General features: G+C 43.5%; 1 protein-coding gene across 1 annotated transcript in view; it reads left to right on the top strand.

The window, feature by feature from the left end:
* SMCHD1 (structural maintenance of chromosomes flexible hinge domain containing 1) overlaps positions 1–20117 on the top strand; it is an 838152-nt gene that overhangs the window by 259523 nt on the left and 558512 nt on the right. Inside the window, exons 8-9 of the mRNA XM_063923554.1 lie at positions 9118–9281; positions 9439–9526. Of these exons, the coding sequence (XP_063779624.1) occupies positions 9118–9281; positions 9439–9526 (252 nt within the window). The remainder of the gene's footprint in view (positions 1–9117; positions 9282–9438; positions 9527–20117) is intronic.

Genomic DNA, 20117 nt, shown 5'->3' with positions numbered 1-20117 from the left:
AGTTGTGCCCAGTCTCCTGCGAAGCCGCTATACCCCATGGTCTACGGAGTCCCAGCATCCACTACGGACTACGAGAAATAGAATTACCGGTGAGTAAATTCTTATTATCCAGCCCTCGTAGTCTGCTGGTGACCAATTGGTTTCTTAAATTTGGCGCCTTCCGATAAATACAGACTGGTTTTTTTTCTAGATGAAACTTCCTATAATAGGGTCCTTCATTATTAAACCCCAATGTTTCTTTAAAAAAAATTCTATACCTTTTATGTTGACCATTGAAATTTGTTATAAAAGCTCATTCAAACTTACTATCTTTTTGGTTTTTTTTCCCCAGTTTGTGGTTTTAGAAGTGTTTCTCTGTCTATACCTTCCACCTCTTAGTACTTTATTCACCTTTTCCTTATTGTAGCCACTCTCTTTAAACTTATTGCACTTATTGGTTGTTTGTGTTTGAAACACTTCTGAGTCTGTGGAATTCCTTCTTAATCATTTGAGTTGGCCACAAGGTACAGACTCAAGCAAATTTTGATGATGACTTCTTGCTCCAATGTATGAGCCAGAGTCCGTTGGCTTTGAATAATTTCTGGTGTAAATGCGATCTTCTTTGATATATACTGTTACATCTAGGAAGTTAATGGGGCATTCACTGATCTCAAACAAGAGGTTAATATCGTAATGATTGGTGTTAAGAAAGGTGCAGAAGACTTCCAAATTCCTTGGATCACCCCTCCAGATGAAAAAAATATTGTCGATATTTCTAACAAAGGACACCAGGTTCACCCGATAAGGGTTATATACACAAATGTTGTTGTACTCCCAGTTCCCATAAACAAATTGCATAACTCGTGGTGAACCTTGTGCCCATCACTGTTCCTGTCTTCTGGAGGTAAAACTCAACCTTAAATAAGAAGATATTTTTCTCTAGAATGAGTTTAATACCTTTGACCAAAAATATTTGTAATGGTTTGGATAAATCCAAATTCCTCAGAGACTACTTTGTAGCTGCTATACCAAGATCATGTTTGGTAATAGTGTAGAGGGATGAAACAGCCACTGTGACAAGATCTCCTTCTTTCCATACAATATTAGAAATATGGTCTAGGAATTACTTGGTATCCCGAAGATGGGATTGATTCTTCAAGTCAAGGGGTTGGAGGTGGTGGTCAATGAATTTGGAAAGATTTGCCATTATGTAGCCTACCCCAGAAATAATTGGTATTCCGGGGGTGGGGGGGGGGGGGTTGTTTGTGAGGCTTTTATGAACCTTTTGATAATATGTATGTCACCGGAGTGGAGGGTTGTTCATTAATAAGAATATTTGCTTCTGTTTCAGTTAGTACATTATTTCTACAACACTTCCTCACCAGATTCTGAAGTTTATCCAGTACACTATCTAATAACCGTTTGTATAAATTACTCTCGCCCAATTGTCTATACGCTTCTGTTTCATAATCCTCCAAATTCATCACCACCACACCTCCCCCTTTATCGGTGGGCTTTATGACAGTCTTTCCGTTTCTTTGAGTCCTTCAATGGTTTTCTCTCTTTGAAGGTTAGATTACAAGGTCTCTTGGGCTTATGCTCTTCTTTCTCCTCGAGAGCTTTTACATCTTCTTGTACAAGATGACCCTTCAAATGTGTAGAAAAGAAGATTGATTTAGGTCGAAATGGTCTTCTAGATGTTGGCACCTCATTGTTACCATCTATGTTCTCCTTCTTAATAAAAAAATTCTTAATGGTGAGTTTCCTCACAAAATGTTGACTATCAATAAAAATATCGAACGGTACTAACTCCTTACTAGGGGCAAATTTCAAGCCTTTCTCCAGTAAGGATATCTCATCCTTCATTAGTACGTGAGAGCTTAAATTAAAGATTTTTGTGGTCGATGTCACTTTTTCTATCTGTTTCTCACTTTGACACATTTATTGTTTTAGTCATTTTTTTCGCTCATTTTTTATTGTACTTTCTTTTCTTTCCACCTTTTTTTTAACTTTTTTTTTCTCTGACGTCCTAGTGGATGCTGGGAACTCCGTAAGGACCATGGGGAATAGCGGCTCCGCAGGAGACTGGGCACAAAAGTAAAGCTTTAGGACTACCTGGTGTGCACTGGCTCCTCCCCCTATGACCCTCCTCCAAGCCTCAGTTAGATTTTTGTGCCCGGCCGAGAAGGGTGCACACTAGGGGCTCTCCTGAGCTTCTTAGTGAAAGTTTAGTTTTAGGTTTTTTATTTTCAGTGAGACCTGCTGGCAACAGGCTCACTGCATCGAGGGACTAAGGGGAGAAGAAGCGAACTCACCTGCGTGCAGAGTGGATTGGGCTTCTTAGGCTACTGGACACCATTAGCTCCAGAGGGACCGAACACAGGCCCAGCCTCGGAGCTCGGTCCCAGAGCCGCGCCGCCGGCCCCCTTACAGAGCCAGAAGCAAGAAGAGGTCCGGAAAAATCGGCGGCAGAAGACATCAGTCTTCAACAAGGTAGCGCACAGCACTGCAGCTGTGCGCCATTGTTACTCAGGCACACTTCACACTTCGGTCACTGAGGGTGCAGGGCGCTAGGGGGGGGCGCCCTGAGCAGCAATGTAAACACCTTGGCTGGCATAAATACACCACATATAACCCCCAGGGCTATATGGATGTATTTTAACCCCTGCCAGAACTCACCAAAAAGCGGGAGAAAAGGCCGCAGAGAAGGGGGCGGAGCCTATCTCCTCAGCACACGGGCGCCATTTTCCATCACAGCTCTGCTGGAAGGACGTCTCCCTGACTCTCCCCTGCAGTCCTGCACTACAGAAAAGGGTAAAAAAGAGAGGGGGGCACTAATTTGGCGCAGTTTTGATACTAACAGCAGCTATAAAGGGAAAAGCACATTTTATAGTGGTATTCCTGTCTATATATAGCGCTCTGGTGTGTGCTGGCATACTCTCCCTCTGTCTCTCCAAAGGGCTAGTGGGGTCCTGTCCTCTATCAGAGCATTCCCTGTGTGTTTGCGGTGTGTCGGTACGATTGTGTCGACATGTTTGAAGAGGAAAATGAGATGGAGGCGGAGCAATTGCCTATTATAGAGTTGTCACCCCCTAGGGAGTCGACACCTGAGTGGATGAGCTTATGGAAGGAATTGCGTGACAGTGTCAGCTCTTTACGACAGACAGTTGACGACATGAGACAGCCGGCTACTCAGCTTGTGCCTGTCCAGGGGTCTCAAACGCCATCAGGGGCTTTAAAACGCCCGTTACCTCAAATGGCAGACACAGACACGGATACTGACTCCAGTGTCGATGATGAGGAGACAAACGTGACTTCCACTAGGGCCACACGTTACATGATTGAAGCAATGAAAAATGTATTGCATATCTCTGATAATACAAGTACCACTAAAAAGGGTATTATGTTTGGTGAGAAAAAACTGCCTGTAGTTTTTCCTGTATCCGAGGAATTAAATGAAGTGTGTGATGAGGCGTGGGTTTCCCCCGATAAAAAACTGATAATTCCTAAAAGGTTATTGGCATCGTACCCTTTCCCGCCAGAGGATAGGGCACGTTGGGAAACACCCCCTAGGGTGGATAAAGCGCTCACACGCTTGTCTAAACAGGTAGCACTACCCTCTCCTGATACGGCCGCCCTAAAGGAACCTGCCGATAGAAAACTGGAGAATATCCTAAAATGCATATACTCTCACACGGGTGTTATACTGCGACCAGCTATCGCCTCAGCCTGGATGTGCAGTGCGGGCCTGGCGTGGTCGGATTCCCTGACTGAAAATATTGATACCCTAGATAGGGACAGTATATTACTGACTATAGAGCTTTGAAGGATGCATTTCTATATATGCGTGATGCACAGAGGGATATTTGCCGACTGGCATCAAGAGTTAGCGCGCTGTCCATTTCTGCAAGATGAGGTTTATGGACGCGGCAGTGGTCAGGTGATGCGGATTCTAAAAGGCACATGGAAGTATTGCCTTATAAGGGGGAGGAGTTATTTGGGGTAGGTCTATCAGACCTGGTAGCCACGGCAACTGCTGGAAAATCCACATTTTTACCCCAGGTAGCTTCTCAACCTAAGAAGACGCCATATTATCAGGCGCAGTCCTTTCGGCCCCATAAAGGCAAGCGGGCAAAAGGCGCCTCATTTCTGCCACGTGGCAGAGGGAGAGGAAAAAGGCTGCAACAAACAGCCAGTTCCCAGGAACAAAAGCCCTCTCCCGCCTCCGCAAAGTCCTCAGCATGACGCTGGGGCTTTACAAGCGGACTCAGGCACGGTAGGGGCCCGTCTCAAGAAGTTCAGTGCGCAGTGGGCTCACTCGCAAGTGGACCCCTGGATCCTTCAGGTGGTATCTCAGGGGTACAAATTGGAATTCGAGACGTCTCCCCCTCGCCGTTTTCTAAAGTCTGCTTTACCGACGTCTCCCTCAGACAGGGAGGCAGTACTGGAAGCCATTCACAAGCTGTATTCCCAGCAGGTGATAATCAAGGTACCCCTCCTACAACAGGGAAAGGGGTACTATTCCACACTATTTGTGGTACCGAAGCCGGACGGCTCGGTGAGACCAATTTTAAACCTAAAATCCTTGAACACTTACATACAAAGGTTCAAATTCAAGATGGAGTCACTCAGAGCAGTGATTGCAAACCTGGAAGAAGGGGACTATATGGTGTCTCTGGACATCAAAGATGCTTACCTACATGTCCCAATTTACCCTTCTCACCAAGGGTACCTCAGGTTTGTGGTACAGAACTGTCACTATCAGTTTCAGACGCTGCCGTTTGGATTGTCCACGGCACCCCGGGTCTTTACCAAGGTAATGGCCGAAATGATGATACTCCTTCGAAGGAAGGGAGTTTTAGTTATCCCTTACTTGGACGATCTCCTGATAAGGGCAAGATCCAGGGAACAGTTGGAAGTCGGAGTAGCACTATCTCAGATAGTGCTGCGCCAGCACGGTTGGATTCTCAATATTCCATAATCGCAGCTGATCCCGACGACACGACTTCTATTTCTAGGGATGATCCTGGACACAGTCCAGAAAAAGGTGTTTCTCCCGGAGGAGAAAGCCAGGGAGTTATCCGAACTAGTCAGAAATCTCCTAAAGCCAGGCCAAGTCTCAGTGCATCAATGCACAAGGGTCCTGGGAAAGATGGTGGCTTCTTACGAAGCAATCCCATTCGGCAGATTCCACGCAAGAACCTTCCAGTGGGATCTGCTAGACAAATGGTCCGGGTCGCATCTTCAGATGCATCAGCGGATAATCTTGTCACCAAGGACAAGGGTGTCTCTCCTGTGGTGGTTGCAGAGTGCTCATCTTCTAGAGGGCCGCAGATTCGGCATTCAGGACTGGGTCCTGGTGACCACGGATGCCAGCCTGAGAGGCTGGGGAGCAGTCACACAGGGAAGAAATTTCCAGGGTTTGTGGTCAAGCCTGGAGACATCACTTCACATAAATATCCTGGAGCTAAGGGCCATCTACAATGCTCTAAGCCTAGCAAGACCTCTGCTTCAAGGTCAGCCGGTGCTGATCCAGTCGGACAACATCACGGCAGTCGCCCACGTAAACAGACAGGGCGGCACAAGAAGCAGGAGGGCAATGACAGAAGTTGCAAGGATTCTTCGCTGGGCGGAAAATCATGTGATAGCACTGTCAGCAGTGTTCATTCCGGGAGTGGACAACTGGGAAGCAGATTTCCTCAGCAGACACGACCTCCACCCGGGGGAGTGGGGACTTCACCCAGAAGTCTTCCACATGATTGTGACCCGTTGGGAAAAACCAAAGGTGGACATGATGGCGTCCCGCCTCAACAAAAAACTAGACAGGTATTGCGCCAGGTCAAGGGACCCTCAGGCAATAGCTGTGGACGCTCTGGTAACACCGTGGGTGTACCAGTCAGTGTATGTGTTCCCTCCTCTGCCTCTCATACCCAAGGTACTGAGAATCATAAGGAGGAGAGGAGTAAGGATGGCCAAGAAGGACTTGGTACCCGAGACTTCAAGAGATGCTCACAGAGGACCCGTGGCCTCTACCTCTAAGAAAGGACCTGCTCCAGCAGGGACCCTGTCTGTTCCAAGACTTACCGCGGCTGCGTTTGACGGCATGGCGGTTGAACGCCGGATCCTGAAGGAAAAAGGCATTCCGGATGAAGTCATCCCTACCCTGATCAAAGCCAGGAAGGATGTAACCGTACAACATTATCACCGTATTTGGCGTAAATATGTTGCGTGGTGCGAGGCCAGGAAGGCCCCTACAGAGGAATTTCAACTGGGTCGTTTCCTGCATTTCCTGCAAACAGGACCGTCTATGGGCCTAAAATTAGGGTCCATTAAGGTTCAAATTTCGGCCCTGTCTATTTTCTTCCAAAAAGAACTGGCTTCAGTTCCTGAAGTTCAGACGTTTGTCAAGGGGGTGCTGCATATACAGCCTCCTTTTGTGCCTCCAGTGGCACCTTGGGATCTCAATGTAGTTTTGGGGTTCCTAAAATCACATTGGTTTGAACCACTCTCCACTGTGGACTTAAAATATCTCACTTGGAAAGTGGTAATGCTATTAGCCCTGGCTTCAGCCAGGCGTGTCTCAGAATTGGCGGCTTTATCCTATAAAAGCCCTTACCTAATTTTTCATACGGACAGGGCAGAATTGAGGACTCGTCCTCAATTTCTCCCTAAGGTGGTTTCAGCATTTCACTTGAACCAGCCTATTGTGGTACCTGCGGCTACTAGGGACTTGGAGGACTCCAAGTTGCTGGACGTAGTCAGGGCCCTGAAAATAAATGTTTCCAGGACGGCTGGAGTCAGGAAATCTGAATCGCTGTTTATCCTGTATGCACCCAACAAGCTGGGTGCTCCTGCTACTAAGCAGACTATTGCTCGTTGGATTTGTAGTACAATTCAGCTTGCACATTCTGTGGCAGGCCTGCCACAGCCAAAATCTGTAAAAGCCCATTCCACAAGGAAGGTGGGCTCATCTTGGGCAGCTGCCCGAGGGGTCTCGGCTTTACAACTTTGCCGAGCAGCTACTTGGTCAGGGGCAAACACGTTTGCTAAATTCTACAAATTTGATACCCTGGCTGAGGAGGACCTTGAGTTCTCTCATTCGGTGCTGCAGAGTCATCCGCACTCTCCCGCCCGTTTGGGAGCTTTGGTATAATCCCCATGGTCCTCACGGAGTTCCCAGCATCCACTAGGACGTCAGACAAAATAAGAATTTACTTACCGATAATTCTATTTCTCTTAGTCCGTAGTGGATGCTGGGTGCCCATCCCAAGTGCGGATTGTCTGCAATACTTGTACATAGTTATTGTTACAAAAATCGGGTTGTTATTGTTGTGAGCCATATTTTCAGAGGCTCCTCTGTTATCATGCTGTTAACTGGGTTCAGATCACAGGTTGTACGGTGTGATTAGTGTGGCTGGTAAAAGTCTTACCCGGGATTCAAAATCCTTCCTTATTGTGTACGCTCGTCCGGGCACAGTATCCTAACTGAGGCTTGGAGGAGGGTCATAGGGGGAGGAGCCAGTGCACACCAGGTAGTCCTAAAGCTTTTACTTTTGTGCCCAGTCTCCTGCGGAGCCGCTATTCCCCATGGTCCTTACGGAGTTCCCAGCATCCACTACGGACTATGAGAAATAGAATTATCGGTAAGTAAATTCTTAATTTTTTTTGTCTTTGGTATGGCTAGCCATAGATGTTCCGGTGGCTGGTTTGCTCACTCTTTAAAAAAAAAAAAAAAAAGAGGCTTAACATCTTCACAGTCTAAGATCTCATAGACGTTATTTCTATGACTGTCATTGTTTTCTTCCTTCCTCCCTCTTTTCAAATCTCCATTTCTTGTTGGTATTCAGATATTCCCTTTCGTTCCTCCAGTTGTTCCAATCTCTCGTTTGGATGGTTCTTCTTCTAGTAGGAGAATATATGTAGTCATTCGTCTTACCATAGCTTACTGGAGTCTCCCATTGTTTGTATCCATTGTTATTAGGGGTTCTTTCAGAATGCTCCTTCCTAATTTTAACTGTGTTCCTGTACTTTGATGTCGGGAAGTTCTTTTTTGGAACATTTCTTTTTGAACCATTATCTCTGAATTCATAATTATATCTCGTCCTTTCTTTATTTTGTGGTTCTAAGATAAGAGTCTGGCAGAGTACACACTGAAGGTACATATTTCTTCTTTAGATGCGTTAGTACCATGAAATTTTTAGCTTAGGATTTCATCTTTTGATTCATGCAGGTGGTAAATGGCATAAGACCAGTATTTATACATTGGAGCTATGAGACCTGAATCATGTATCAGATATCCTTACATAGGAACCGTTGGAATTTTTGTAATACATTTACCTGAAGTTCCTTTTCTTGCAGATGGACTTTTTAGTGTCAGTTACATTTGCACAAATGTACTGAATATATTCCAGATAAGAATATACATCTGCCTGTTTTGGAATGAAGGGCAAATACGGGGTTTGGTGGGAGAGTGCTTAGTGCTGTAAGAACAAAGATATTAGAGCAGAAGCTGAGTAAGTGTCCAGTCGGTGTAGTGACTGCTTGGTTTTTAACCCTTGGCATCTGCAGCCTTGGAGTAGGCGAGAAGAAACTACTAAATTAATTTCATTAAATTATATTTCCTTGATCTTCTCTATGAAAGCATAGTTCCCATCTCTGTTATGTTGTATATGTGTTTTGCTGTTCACAAAGATTTTTTTTTACAATTTGAGTATTCAGAAGACCCAGAGATATAAAGAGTTTGCCTTAAATATTTTTTATGAATTGTTTTCTTTAGTCCTGCCCAGTAGTGCTGAGAGGGGAAGAGGAGTACTTATTGCCCGAGCAGGGCTTGTTGGAGGGGGGCGGATCAGCTGCTAAGGTGGACATAGTATGTTTTTTTGTTTTTTTTTTGAAGAGGGGGTATGGCCACACTTCCCAAATTTGCCCTTGTTCCCCATTCAGCTCTTGATGGCCCTGGTGATACTGAGGCTGAGCTCTTAGTATCTGCACCTATGGAGGAGAGAGATTGATTATGTAATTAATGAAAATAATTATTTAGTATATCAAAAGCAATCTGAGCAACGAGTACTTCAAAATAAATCATCTGTAAATGCAAACATTATATCATAACATAGAAACGCTTGTTATATTTTACAGCCAGCTGATTTTTCTCATGTCACAGAAGATGAGCGATTCCTTCGTAATCTGATCATGGAGGAAAAAAATAAAGATAGCTTTACAGCAGTCATCGTAACAGGTGTTCAACCTGTGCACATACAGTACTTAAAGCATTTTCGTCATCTATGGGCCAAACAATTAGCGTAAGTCTGACCACGATCTTATATGCCAAAATTGTTTTGCCGATTTTATTTTTTCATTTGATCTGTTTCTAATATAAATATTGGAACTGTTAAATTGGTTACTGTTGCAGAGATAGTTTGACTTTGTATGTAATTTTAATTTAATAATTTTTTCCAGGCACATCTACCATTATTATGTGCATGGACCACATGGAAATGTGTTTGGCAAACCAAAAGATTTACCTACCAGCAGTATTGACATTGAGGTACATATAATACATGTTTATGATGATGTTAGCTGGAATATTGCTAGAATATCTCATATTAATTATTTTTGTCTTTTTATTCTGAGTTACTTACATTATCAGAAACCAAGAAGTAATAAAGGTGCACTAATCGATTTAAGTAAAGTATACTTAATAAGATATAATTTTTACTTTTACCATTGAAATATACACAGTTAATATATTAAAAAGGGAAATAAAATATAGTGAAATTCTGGAACATGTTAATAAAATGTAATAGGTTCTACAACTCCGAATGTTATTGATTAAGTGTCTGTAAAAATTTTTTTATATATATATATATCCTCTGTGATATATATATATATATATACCAAGCATAGGCGGCACTCAGGACGGCTTGTAATAATCACACGAACCCCAGCATAGAGTTCAACGTTTCAATCTTATTCACAGATTTTTGTCAGGATAAAGATAAGTAACACAACCCACATTTAAATACACCCATCAAGTGAAAAACCACGCCCCCAGCCCGTCACAGACGTGGCTGAGATGACGTGAACATAACATGTGAAAACCATCACCAATAATTACATGCAGACTGAGATGCTAGAATATACACAGAGACATAAGGAATACATCATTGTAAAATACAGAAACAAATAGCCATACTGTTACAAACTGTTCAATTCAACTAATAAATACTGTAATCAATTATCAAAGCGAGTTCACTTATTAATAATACCTGTTGCACTGATTGCCCATAAGCCAAAATAAACAATCAGAAAAAGTTTAAAAAACAAAACTCATATGCAGAATCACATGAAAGCCACTCGAGTTGTAAGATAACTCTAACAAAAGGGAATAATAAGGATATACCTCACCATTCCCTTTTGATAAATTAATCGCGATACATAGAGAATGATAAGCTATATAACAAACCCATAACCAGTTATAAAAATACATGTAAACCCGGATTCTCGTTTAACCCCTTAGGAGCAAGGGTATTAAGTTTAAAAATCCACTCAGCTTCCCGCTGTAATAACAGACGTGATCTATCTCCTCCGCGTGGATTAGCTGGAATATGATCAATAATCCTATAGCGGAGGGACGCTAAATTGTGTTTGGCATTTAAAAAATGCCTGGCAACAGGTTGACCTGCTTTACCTTTCTCCAATGCTTGTCTGATTGAAGTACGATGCATGGTCATTCTTTCTTTAAACATTCTATCGGTTTTGCCGATGTACACTAAACTGCAAGGGCAAATAATCATATACACCACACACTTTGTGGTGCATGTAACCGCTTGTTTGATGGGAATAATTTTGCCTGTGTGTGGATGTCTGAATGAACTACCACTGAGCATGTAGCTACAAGTAGTACACTGAGGACATTTAAAGCAGCCCAATTTCTTGGACCTTAGAAAATGACCCGTCAGCCGGTTAGGATCCGTAATATCAGTTTTTACTAATAGATCACGGAGACTCCGGCCTCTAGAATAACAAGGCATGATATTACATGTAGCTAGTGATTTAAGATCTGGATAATTTTTAACAATGGGCCATAATGATTTAGTTCATTTTTTAATCATCTGGCTCGAGGTGTTATAATGATTAACCCAGATAAATTTGGATTGATCATCAGTCCTATCCCTGGGAGAAAGCAACTCACTTCTAGTTTTCTTGAGTGCTTTAGTTTTTTGTTTTAACAAACTGTTAAGACTATAACCCCTATTAAGGAATTTCAATACCATGTTGTCTAATTGAGCCAGAGCTTTCTCTCTGTCACTGGTAATACGAAGAACCCTTAAAATCTGGGAATAAGGTAATCCTTCCTTTAACGACAAAAGGATGGCAACTTTGGTACTTCAACAAGTTATTGCGATCAGTGGGTTTGGTGTAGATAATTGTCTCAACTGCATTATCCACTTTCTGAATTGTTACATCAAGAAAATTAATCTTATCCACACTCATATCATAAGTAAATGAATTTTTGCAGGAGTGTGTGCAACGGGAACCAACATTTTTGAAAGACACTAATTCTGTTAGTTAGATTGGATACACTTTCTTCTCTGAAAGAGGATACGGTATTATGCACTGCAGACGTAACTAGTTTATATACTAGTATCCCACATGACCAGGGACTTAGTGCAGTTAGAAGAATCATCACTGATAATGAAGCGTATAAATGTCCCAATGTTTAATTTTTTCTGCAGTTGTTAGAATTAACTCTTAAAAGAAATTATTTTTACTTTGACGGAAAATTTTACCTTCAACTGGCAGGGTGTGCCATGGGATCTTCCGTGGCACCATCCTTCGCCAATTGCTATATGTTTATGGTAGAAAAAGATATTTTTTATACTGAAGTGTCAGTCAGCAGGGACCTGAAGGTCTTTCTAAGATATATAGATGATCTATTTATCATATGGTCTGGGGCTGCGGATGATTTAAAAGCAATTTTTGACAAACATAATCAAAGGCAGCATCCAATTAAATTTACTTATGATATGAGTGGGGATAAGATTCATTTTCTTGATGTAACAATTCAGAAAGTGGATAATGCAGTTGAGACAATTACGGTATCTACACCAAACCCACTGATCGCAATAACTTGTTGAAGTACCAAAGTTGCCATCCTTTGTCGTTAAAGGAAGGATTACCTTATTCACAGTTTTTAAGGGTTCTTCGTATTACCAGTGACAGAGAGAAAGCTCTGGCTCAATTAGACAACATGGTATTGAAATTCCTTAATAGGGGTTATAGTCTTAACAGTTTGTTAAAACAAAAAAACTAAAGCACTCAAGAAAACTAGAAGTGAGTTGCTTTCTCCCAGGGATAGGACTGATGATCAATCCAAATTTATCTGGGTTAATCATTATAACACCTCGAGCCAGATGATTAAAAAAACAACTAAATCATTATGGCCCATTGTTAAAAATTATCCGGATCTTAAATCACTAGCTACATGTAATATCATGCCTTGTTATACTAGAGGCCAGAGTCTCCGTGATCTATTATTAAAAACTGATATTACGGATCCTAACCGGCTGACGGGTCATTTTCTAAGGTCCAAGAAATTGGGCTGCTTTAAATGTCCTCAGTGTACTACTTGTAGCTACATGCTCAGTGGTAGTTCATTCAGACATCCACACACAGGCAAAATTATTCCCATCAAACAAGCGGTTACATGCACCACAAAGTTTGTGGTGTATATGATTATTTGCCCTTGCAGTTTAGTGTACATCGGCAAAACCGATAGAATGTTTAAAGAAAGAATGACCATGCATCGTACTTCAATCAGACAAGCATTGGAGAAAGATAAAGCAGATCAACCTGTTGCCAGGCATTTTTTAAATGCCAAACACAATTTAGCGTCCCTACGCTATAGGATTATTGTTCATATTCCAGCTAATCCACACGGAGGAGAAAGATCACGTCTGTTATTACAGCGGGAAGCTGAGTGGATTTTTAAACTTAATACCCTTGCTCCTAAGGGGTTAAACGAGAATCCGGGTTTACATGTATCTTTATAACTGGTTATGGGTTTGTTATATAGCTTATCATTCTCTATGTATCGTGATTAAATTATCAAAAGGGAATGGTGAGGTATATCCTTATTATTCCCTTTTGTTAGAGTTATCTTACAATTCGAGTGGCTTTCATGTGATTCTGTATATGAGTTTAAAAAAAAAAAACTTTTTCTGATTGTTTATTTTGGCTTATGGGCAATCAGTGCAACAGGTATTATTAATAATAAGTGCACTCGCTTTGATTGATTACAGTATTTGTTTATAAGTTGAATTGAACAGTTTGTAACAGTATGGCTATTTGTTTCTGTATTTTACAATGATGTATTCCTTATGTCTCTGTGTATATTCTAGCATCTCAGTCTGCATGTAATTATTGGTGATGGTTTTCACATGTTATGTTCACGTCATCTCAGCCACGTCTGTGACGGGCTGGGGGCGTGGTTTTTCACTTGATGGGTGTATTTAAATGTGGGTTGTGTTACTTATCTTTATCCTGACGAAAATCTGTGAGTAAGATTGAAATGTTGAAATCTATGCTGGTTCCATGTGATTCTTACAAGCCGTCCTGAGTGCCGCCTATGCTTGGTATGTTTGGTGATTGACTGTTTGTGGCCTAATGCACCTGGAAGGCACCGGATGCAAGTTACCTGCTTTGGTACAGAGGGGAGTGCCGGCTTCACGTTTAATATATATATATAGATAGATAGATAGATAGATAGATAGATATATAGATAGATAAAAGGTCCAAATGCAATTGTCCACACAAGTCCAAGAAGATTATTTCAAAGGGGTATGGGTCATTAGGTCGACCACACTTGGGTTGACATGGTCATTAGGTCGACATGAGGTTTTTTTAAAATAACTTTTTGGGGTGTCTTTTTCTTCGTAAAGTGACTGGGAACCCCAATTAGTGAGCCGTGTCCCCTCGCATGCTTCAAGCAAGGTGTCTCGCTTTGCTACCACTGTGCTTGGCACAGGTTCCTATTCCCAATCGTAGTCCACGTGGATCGTAAAGTATGAATAAGTTAAAAAAAATGAAAAAGGAAAAAAAAATGTTAAACTCATGTCGACCTTGTTCATGTTGACCTTGTGACCATGTCGACCTAATGCATGTCGACCAGTAGTGGTCGACCTAATGACCGTATCCCATTTCAAAGACAAGTGTCCAAGTGTATGAATATGTTCTTGAAGGACTTGAGATCCCGACCTGGGGTTGTTGTTGGGTAGGACTTTAGACCAATGCTTGATTGTACTCCGCTAGATATTTATCTGGAAGATACCCTCACAGCAAAGCATACACCAAAATAAGGCACAAAGGCCCTCAATTAATAGAACATCTGATATTTATTCTATAAAATATGTACAATAAAAATTATACATCATAAATTAAGGTGTTTGACATGAAACCAATGTTACACCGCAACAGATATAGTGATGTGCCACCAACCACCCTAGGGTGTGAGTTCAGAGGTGGAAACTCTCGATGCACACAATCAAGAGCAAGGTGACTCTGCCCTGGAAACTCTTATATCATGTAATCTCAGGTGCTGCTGATCACACACCTGGTATTTCCTGATATAAGGGTTTCCAGGACAGTGTCACCTTGCTCTTGACTGCGGAATAGCTGCCCAAGTGATAGGCCGGGGTATGTGGGTTAGACTAGGAACCACAGGAGCCTATCAAGAGTCTGCTATGCTGAAAGTGCCTGTATGCTACTGCCTGTAATACCGACTGCATATTGATGTAACTTGCTTTGTGCTGACATGCTGTTCCAAATAAACACCGAAAATGTTCATCTGAGTTCCCATGTGTGTGATCCTTGTCACAAGTGGTGGAGAATGCGAGCAAGGACACGGAGTACAGCAGAAACTGTTGGTAAGCATACCGGTGTTTAAACTGCAAGTTTTCCCTTTTGCTTTTCTTCCTATCTGGTTATGCAGTGAAAGTGGCAGCCTTAAAGAGCCATAGCATTATAGGCAGACTGTTTACTGTTATGTGTTAAATAGCCACCAAAACAGGCAGGTGTCGGCTTGGACTGTTTGATAAGCCTGGCACATTATATTAAACCTCCTATATTTGGCCTTTAAAGGGGCAGCGCTGGGCAAAATGGAGGAGTTACTAAACCACTTTGCTGAACTTGCAAATGTTGTGCGATGAGGTAAAAGCGCTTAAAAAATCTGAGCCAGAGCAGGAGAGGCTACTAAATCTCACCCCAGCGGATGATATAAAGGCATTCCTTTGCACGTTTGAGCGCACGGCCATGTGGTTTGGATGGCCTGCGGAGAAATGGTCTGACAGGCTGTCTCCCTGTTTAACAGGGGAGGCACAGCGGGCGTATGTGGACATTACTGTGGCTGAGGCACGTGCCTATGCTGGCCTGAAAAAGGCTATACTAGATAGGATTGGAGTGACGGGGCCCAACAAAGCTCAAGAGCCTCCCAGGATACAGCTGGCCAAATTATCCTGACTGTCAAGGGCCTGGTTTCAGCCGAATAAAAACTCTGCAGTACATATTGTGGTGGTAGTCACACTGGACCAGGCTATGCGGGTGTTAGACCGCTCGGTGCAGCAGTGTTCCTTCAGGCTGACCCCCAGACATATGAGTTGGCAGTGGTGATTGAGCGGCACTTGATGTTGGGAAAGCTGAATAAAGCCAGGTCAGGATACGGTCCAACACCCAAACCCAGAACTCAGGTCCCAGTAGTTAAAGGCTCCGCCTCCCTTGGTGTGCTTTGAGTGCGGCGAGCCTGGTCATATGTGTCAGGACTGCCCAAAACAGGGCGAGCTGATGGATTGCAGCGCGGGGAAAACGGCTCGGCCGTTGGTCAGCATGGAGGCGGCAGGGGTATCCCAAGCAGAGTCCTCCCTGTTTCCAGGTGTAGGTACAGGTAGAAAACCCTGTGCCCTGGTAGATACCAACAGTGAGCTCACCATTGTCGCGGCCAACGTGGTTCCTCTGGGAGCAGACAAGGTCCAGCCTCCTGTCAGGGTGTTGTACGTCCATCGCGATGTGGAGGAGTGCCCACGGGTCTACTTACCACTGACCATTCAAGGTTGGTTGTTAAAGGTGGTAGCAGTGGTGGCCTTCAGACCCCCGTATCCGCTGATCCTGGGCCGGGACTTTCCGTTGCTACAGGAGCTGGTTACCTGGCATGCTTCCAACAAACCGTCAACCACCGAAACAACTCAGAAGCCAGAGACTACCAAAGTTTAGCATCCGGGGGAGAGGTTGCCGGTCCCAAACCACCCCAAGAGACTGAGTCTGAGGCCCATTGGAACCCAGCTGGGGAGAAGATATTACTGCGGGACTTTGGGAGAGATCAACGCAATGACAGCAATTTGGTACACGCCTTTAAGACTGTTAAATTAGTTAACGGCAGGGTAGTTGATGCTTTACCATCAGAGGGTGTACCATATTTTGTTTTGAAAAAATGACTTTCTATATCGTGTCACTACTTTACAAAGGAAAAGGGTAGATCAGCTCTTGGTACCCCGAAAACTGGAGCGGTTGGTGATAGAAGCTGCCCATACGTATTCTATGTTCCGTTAAGAGGTATTGTCAGGAATGCCCAGTCTGCCAGAGGACAACCCCACGGCTAGAGTTTAGAGCTGCACTGGTACCCCTCCCTATAATTTTCATACCTCTTGAGCGGATTGGTATGGATCTGATAGGGCCAGTGGAAAAATCAGCTCGAGGGCACCAATACATATTGGTGGTAGTTGAGTATGCCACAAGGTACCCAGAGGCTATACCCCTGCGCAATTTGAAATCTAGCATTGTTGCCAGAGAACGACTAACCATGTATACCCAGTTAGGAATACCGAAAGAGGTCTTAACGGATCAAGGTACACCCTTTCATGTCTAAACTCATGAAAGATTTATGTCTGTTGCCTAAACATAGACAGGATTACCACCTTGGTGTACCACCCGCAGACAGATGGCCTGGTAGAAAGATTTAATAAAACCCTTAAGCAAATGATAAAGAGGGCAGTGTCACAAGAAAAAGGAGATTGGGATCTGCTCCTACCTTGATATTTGCGGTCAGAGAGGTACCCCAATCGTCTACAGGGTTTAGTCCCTTTGAGCTCCTCTATGGGAGACAGCCCAGAGGAATTCTAGATCTCTTAAAAGAAGGGTGGGAAGAACAACCATTCCAGAAACCTAACGTCATTCCGTTTCTGGCCCAGTTATATTGCCGTCTAAGGCAGATTGCGCCACTACTGAACAAACACATGGAAAGGGCACAACAACGTCAAAAACAGAGGTATGACGTCACCTCAGTTAACAGGTCCTTTAATCCGGGAGATAGTGTTAGTGCTGGTGCCCACCACAGAAAGCAAGATGTATGCACAATGGCGGGGCCCCTATGAGATCATCAAGGCAGTGGGACCAGTCAATTACAGGTTCTGGCAGGAGGGTAGAAGGAGGGAGGTACAAGTTTACCATGTAAACCTGTTAAAACCCTGGAAGGAAACTGCCAATCGGCCCAGTTTGGTAGCTAAAATGATTTCAGAATGCCAGGTACCCATGGAAGTCACGCTTACTCCTGAACAGAAACAAGAAGTGGTGAACTTGATGAAACGCTACCAAGATGTGTTTTCTGCCATTCCGGGAAAGACACAGATCATCCAACATGATGATGTGACTCCACCCGGGGTGGTCATTAAACAAAGACCATATCACATACCCGAAGCGAAGCGTGCAGCGCTAAAGCAGGGGGTGGAAGACATGTTATGCCTAGGGGGTTATAGAGGAATCCACCAGTGAGTGGAATAATCCAATTGTCCTGGTACCGAATCCTTCAGGTGCCTTACGGTTCTGCAATGACTTCCGTAATTAAATCAAGTGTCCTGGTTTGATTCTTACCCTATGCCCCGGGTTGATGAGTTGGTAGAAAATTTAGCCAATAGTCAATATCTCACTACACTTGATTTCACAAAAGGTTATTGGCAGATTCCGCTAACAGAAGTTGCTAAGGCGAAATCAGCCTTCTCTACCCCAGAAGGCTTATTCTAATATAAAATGCTCCCATTTGGTTTACATGGTGCCCCAGCAACCTTCCAGAGAGCTATGAATAAGTTGCTGCGGCCCCACAGGGAATATGCAACTGCTTATTTAGATGACATTGTTATTTTCGGCTCTGACTGGGAGTCACACCTACCAAAGGTAGAAGCCATTTTACAATCTCTACGGGCACACGGGTTTACTGCCAACCCTCAGAAATGTGCCATTGATATGATTGATGCCAAGTATTTGGGGTACATTGTGGGCAGAGGACAGGTTAAACCTCAGCCTAGTAAGGTAGAAGCAGTCCTCACCTGGTCTAGACCTAAATGTAAATCACAACTTAAGACCTTTTTCGGTTTGGTCGGATATTATTGCACGTTCATTCGAGATTTCGCCGCTAGAGCGTCTCCACTAACCGAATGTCTTAAAAAACAGTTCCCAGACAAGATAACATGGTCTAGACCAGTGGAAACTGCTTGGCAGGATTTAAGACAAGCTTAGTGTACTGAGCTTGTCTTGCAAGCTCCTGACTTTAAAAAGCAATTTGTGTTACAAACGAATGCTTCTGGGACAGGATTAGGAGCAGTACTATCCCAAGAGGTATATGGAGGGGAGAAGCCCATCCTCTACCTTTGCCGTAAATTATTGCCCAGGGAGCGCAGGTACTCAACTGTAGAGCAAGAGTGCTTGGCCATTAAATGGGCAGTTGAGTCATTAAGGTATTATTTATTGGGACGAGAGTTTTTGTTGGTCACAGACCATGCACCCTTACAGTGGATGCATACAAAGAGGTGAATGCTCGTGTGACCCGTTGGTTTTTGGCTTTGCAGCCATTTAAGTTTAAAGTGAGGCATCGTCCGGGAAAACAGCACCTCAATGCCGATGCCCTTTCCATGAGGTTTGTAGGTCCTGTTCCTCCAAGCAACCCTACGGTGAAGCTAGGGGAGGAGAAAGAAGGCGAGATGGGTGACCTCTGGAAGGTGGTGGAAGGCTGTGTACCTGGGTGGATGAAACACAGGTGGTGGTGGGCATGGCAGAGAGCTCACCTGAAAATAGTGTAGCTGCACCAGGGTGGTTGAAGCTATGGGGGGAGGAGTATGGCAGAGACAGCATGTTTCCATGTGAAAGTAATGTGGAGGATCCAGACCAGGTTTTGGAAGCAGAATCCCAGGTGTGTGATCAGCAGCACCTGGGATTTCCTGATATAAGGGTTTCCAGGGCAGAGTCACCTTGCTCTTGACTGCGGAATAGCTGCCCAAGTGTGTATGTATGAGATATATATATATATATATATATATATATATATATATATACCACTGTGCAACCCGGCACTCACAGGGACAGCGACACCTTAGAATGACTGGCTGGGGTGCCCTCCTTGAGACCATGAATCCCAATGTAGCCAAAAGAGAGAGGCGGCACTCCCAGCGATTTTCAATAGTGCAAATACTTTATGGTCATAACGACGTTTCGGGGGGTCTCACCCCGTCATCCTGATATATATATAATGTCAGCAGGGATCACTGAACACAGCGTGGGTGGTTCTCCCGCCCGGCATCTTATGCTTTTTCCTTTTCATGTGCATGTCTATAAAAGAGTCTGAGTGCCATACCTTGTGGATATATATGGATATGTAGTTATGCGCAAGATTCAATAATGAATTCAAAAGTAATCTATTGCGCACATTTAGAGAGAGAGAAAAAAGAGAGAGAGAGATACACATACATACATACATACATACATACATACATACATACATACATACATACATACATCCATCCATCATGTAAGTGTTCTATTGTGCATAACTGGATCAGGCTGTGTAGTGAATGGCTTTATAACTGCAAATAGGTATCACAAAACAAAGACTTCCTTTATGTATAAACAGGAGTCTGTCTCAAAAGAAACACTGCCTCTTAGCTTCTATTCTTGAGGCAGGACCGTTAATAGATTGTGAGCAATGAGTGCATAATGTACCTTAGCAAATGTCCACCTCCCCGTGCAGCTCCAGACTCGTCGGTCAGCTTGGTGTGAGTCCCATGTGCTGATTTTGCTAGCCGCTGCTTCCTCTCGTCTCC

This window comes from Pseudophryne corroboree, chromosome 5 (assembly GCF_028390025.1).
Source record: "Pseudophryne corroboree isolate aPseCor3 chromosome 5, aPseCor3.hap2, whole genome shotgun sequence".
NCBI lineage: Eukaryota > Metazoa > Chordata > Amphibia > Anura > Myobatrachidae > Pseudophryne > Pseudophryne corroboree.
The sequence above is the reverse complement of the archived record's forward strand: the minus strand, read 5'-3'. Positions and strand labels throughout refer to the sequence as shown.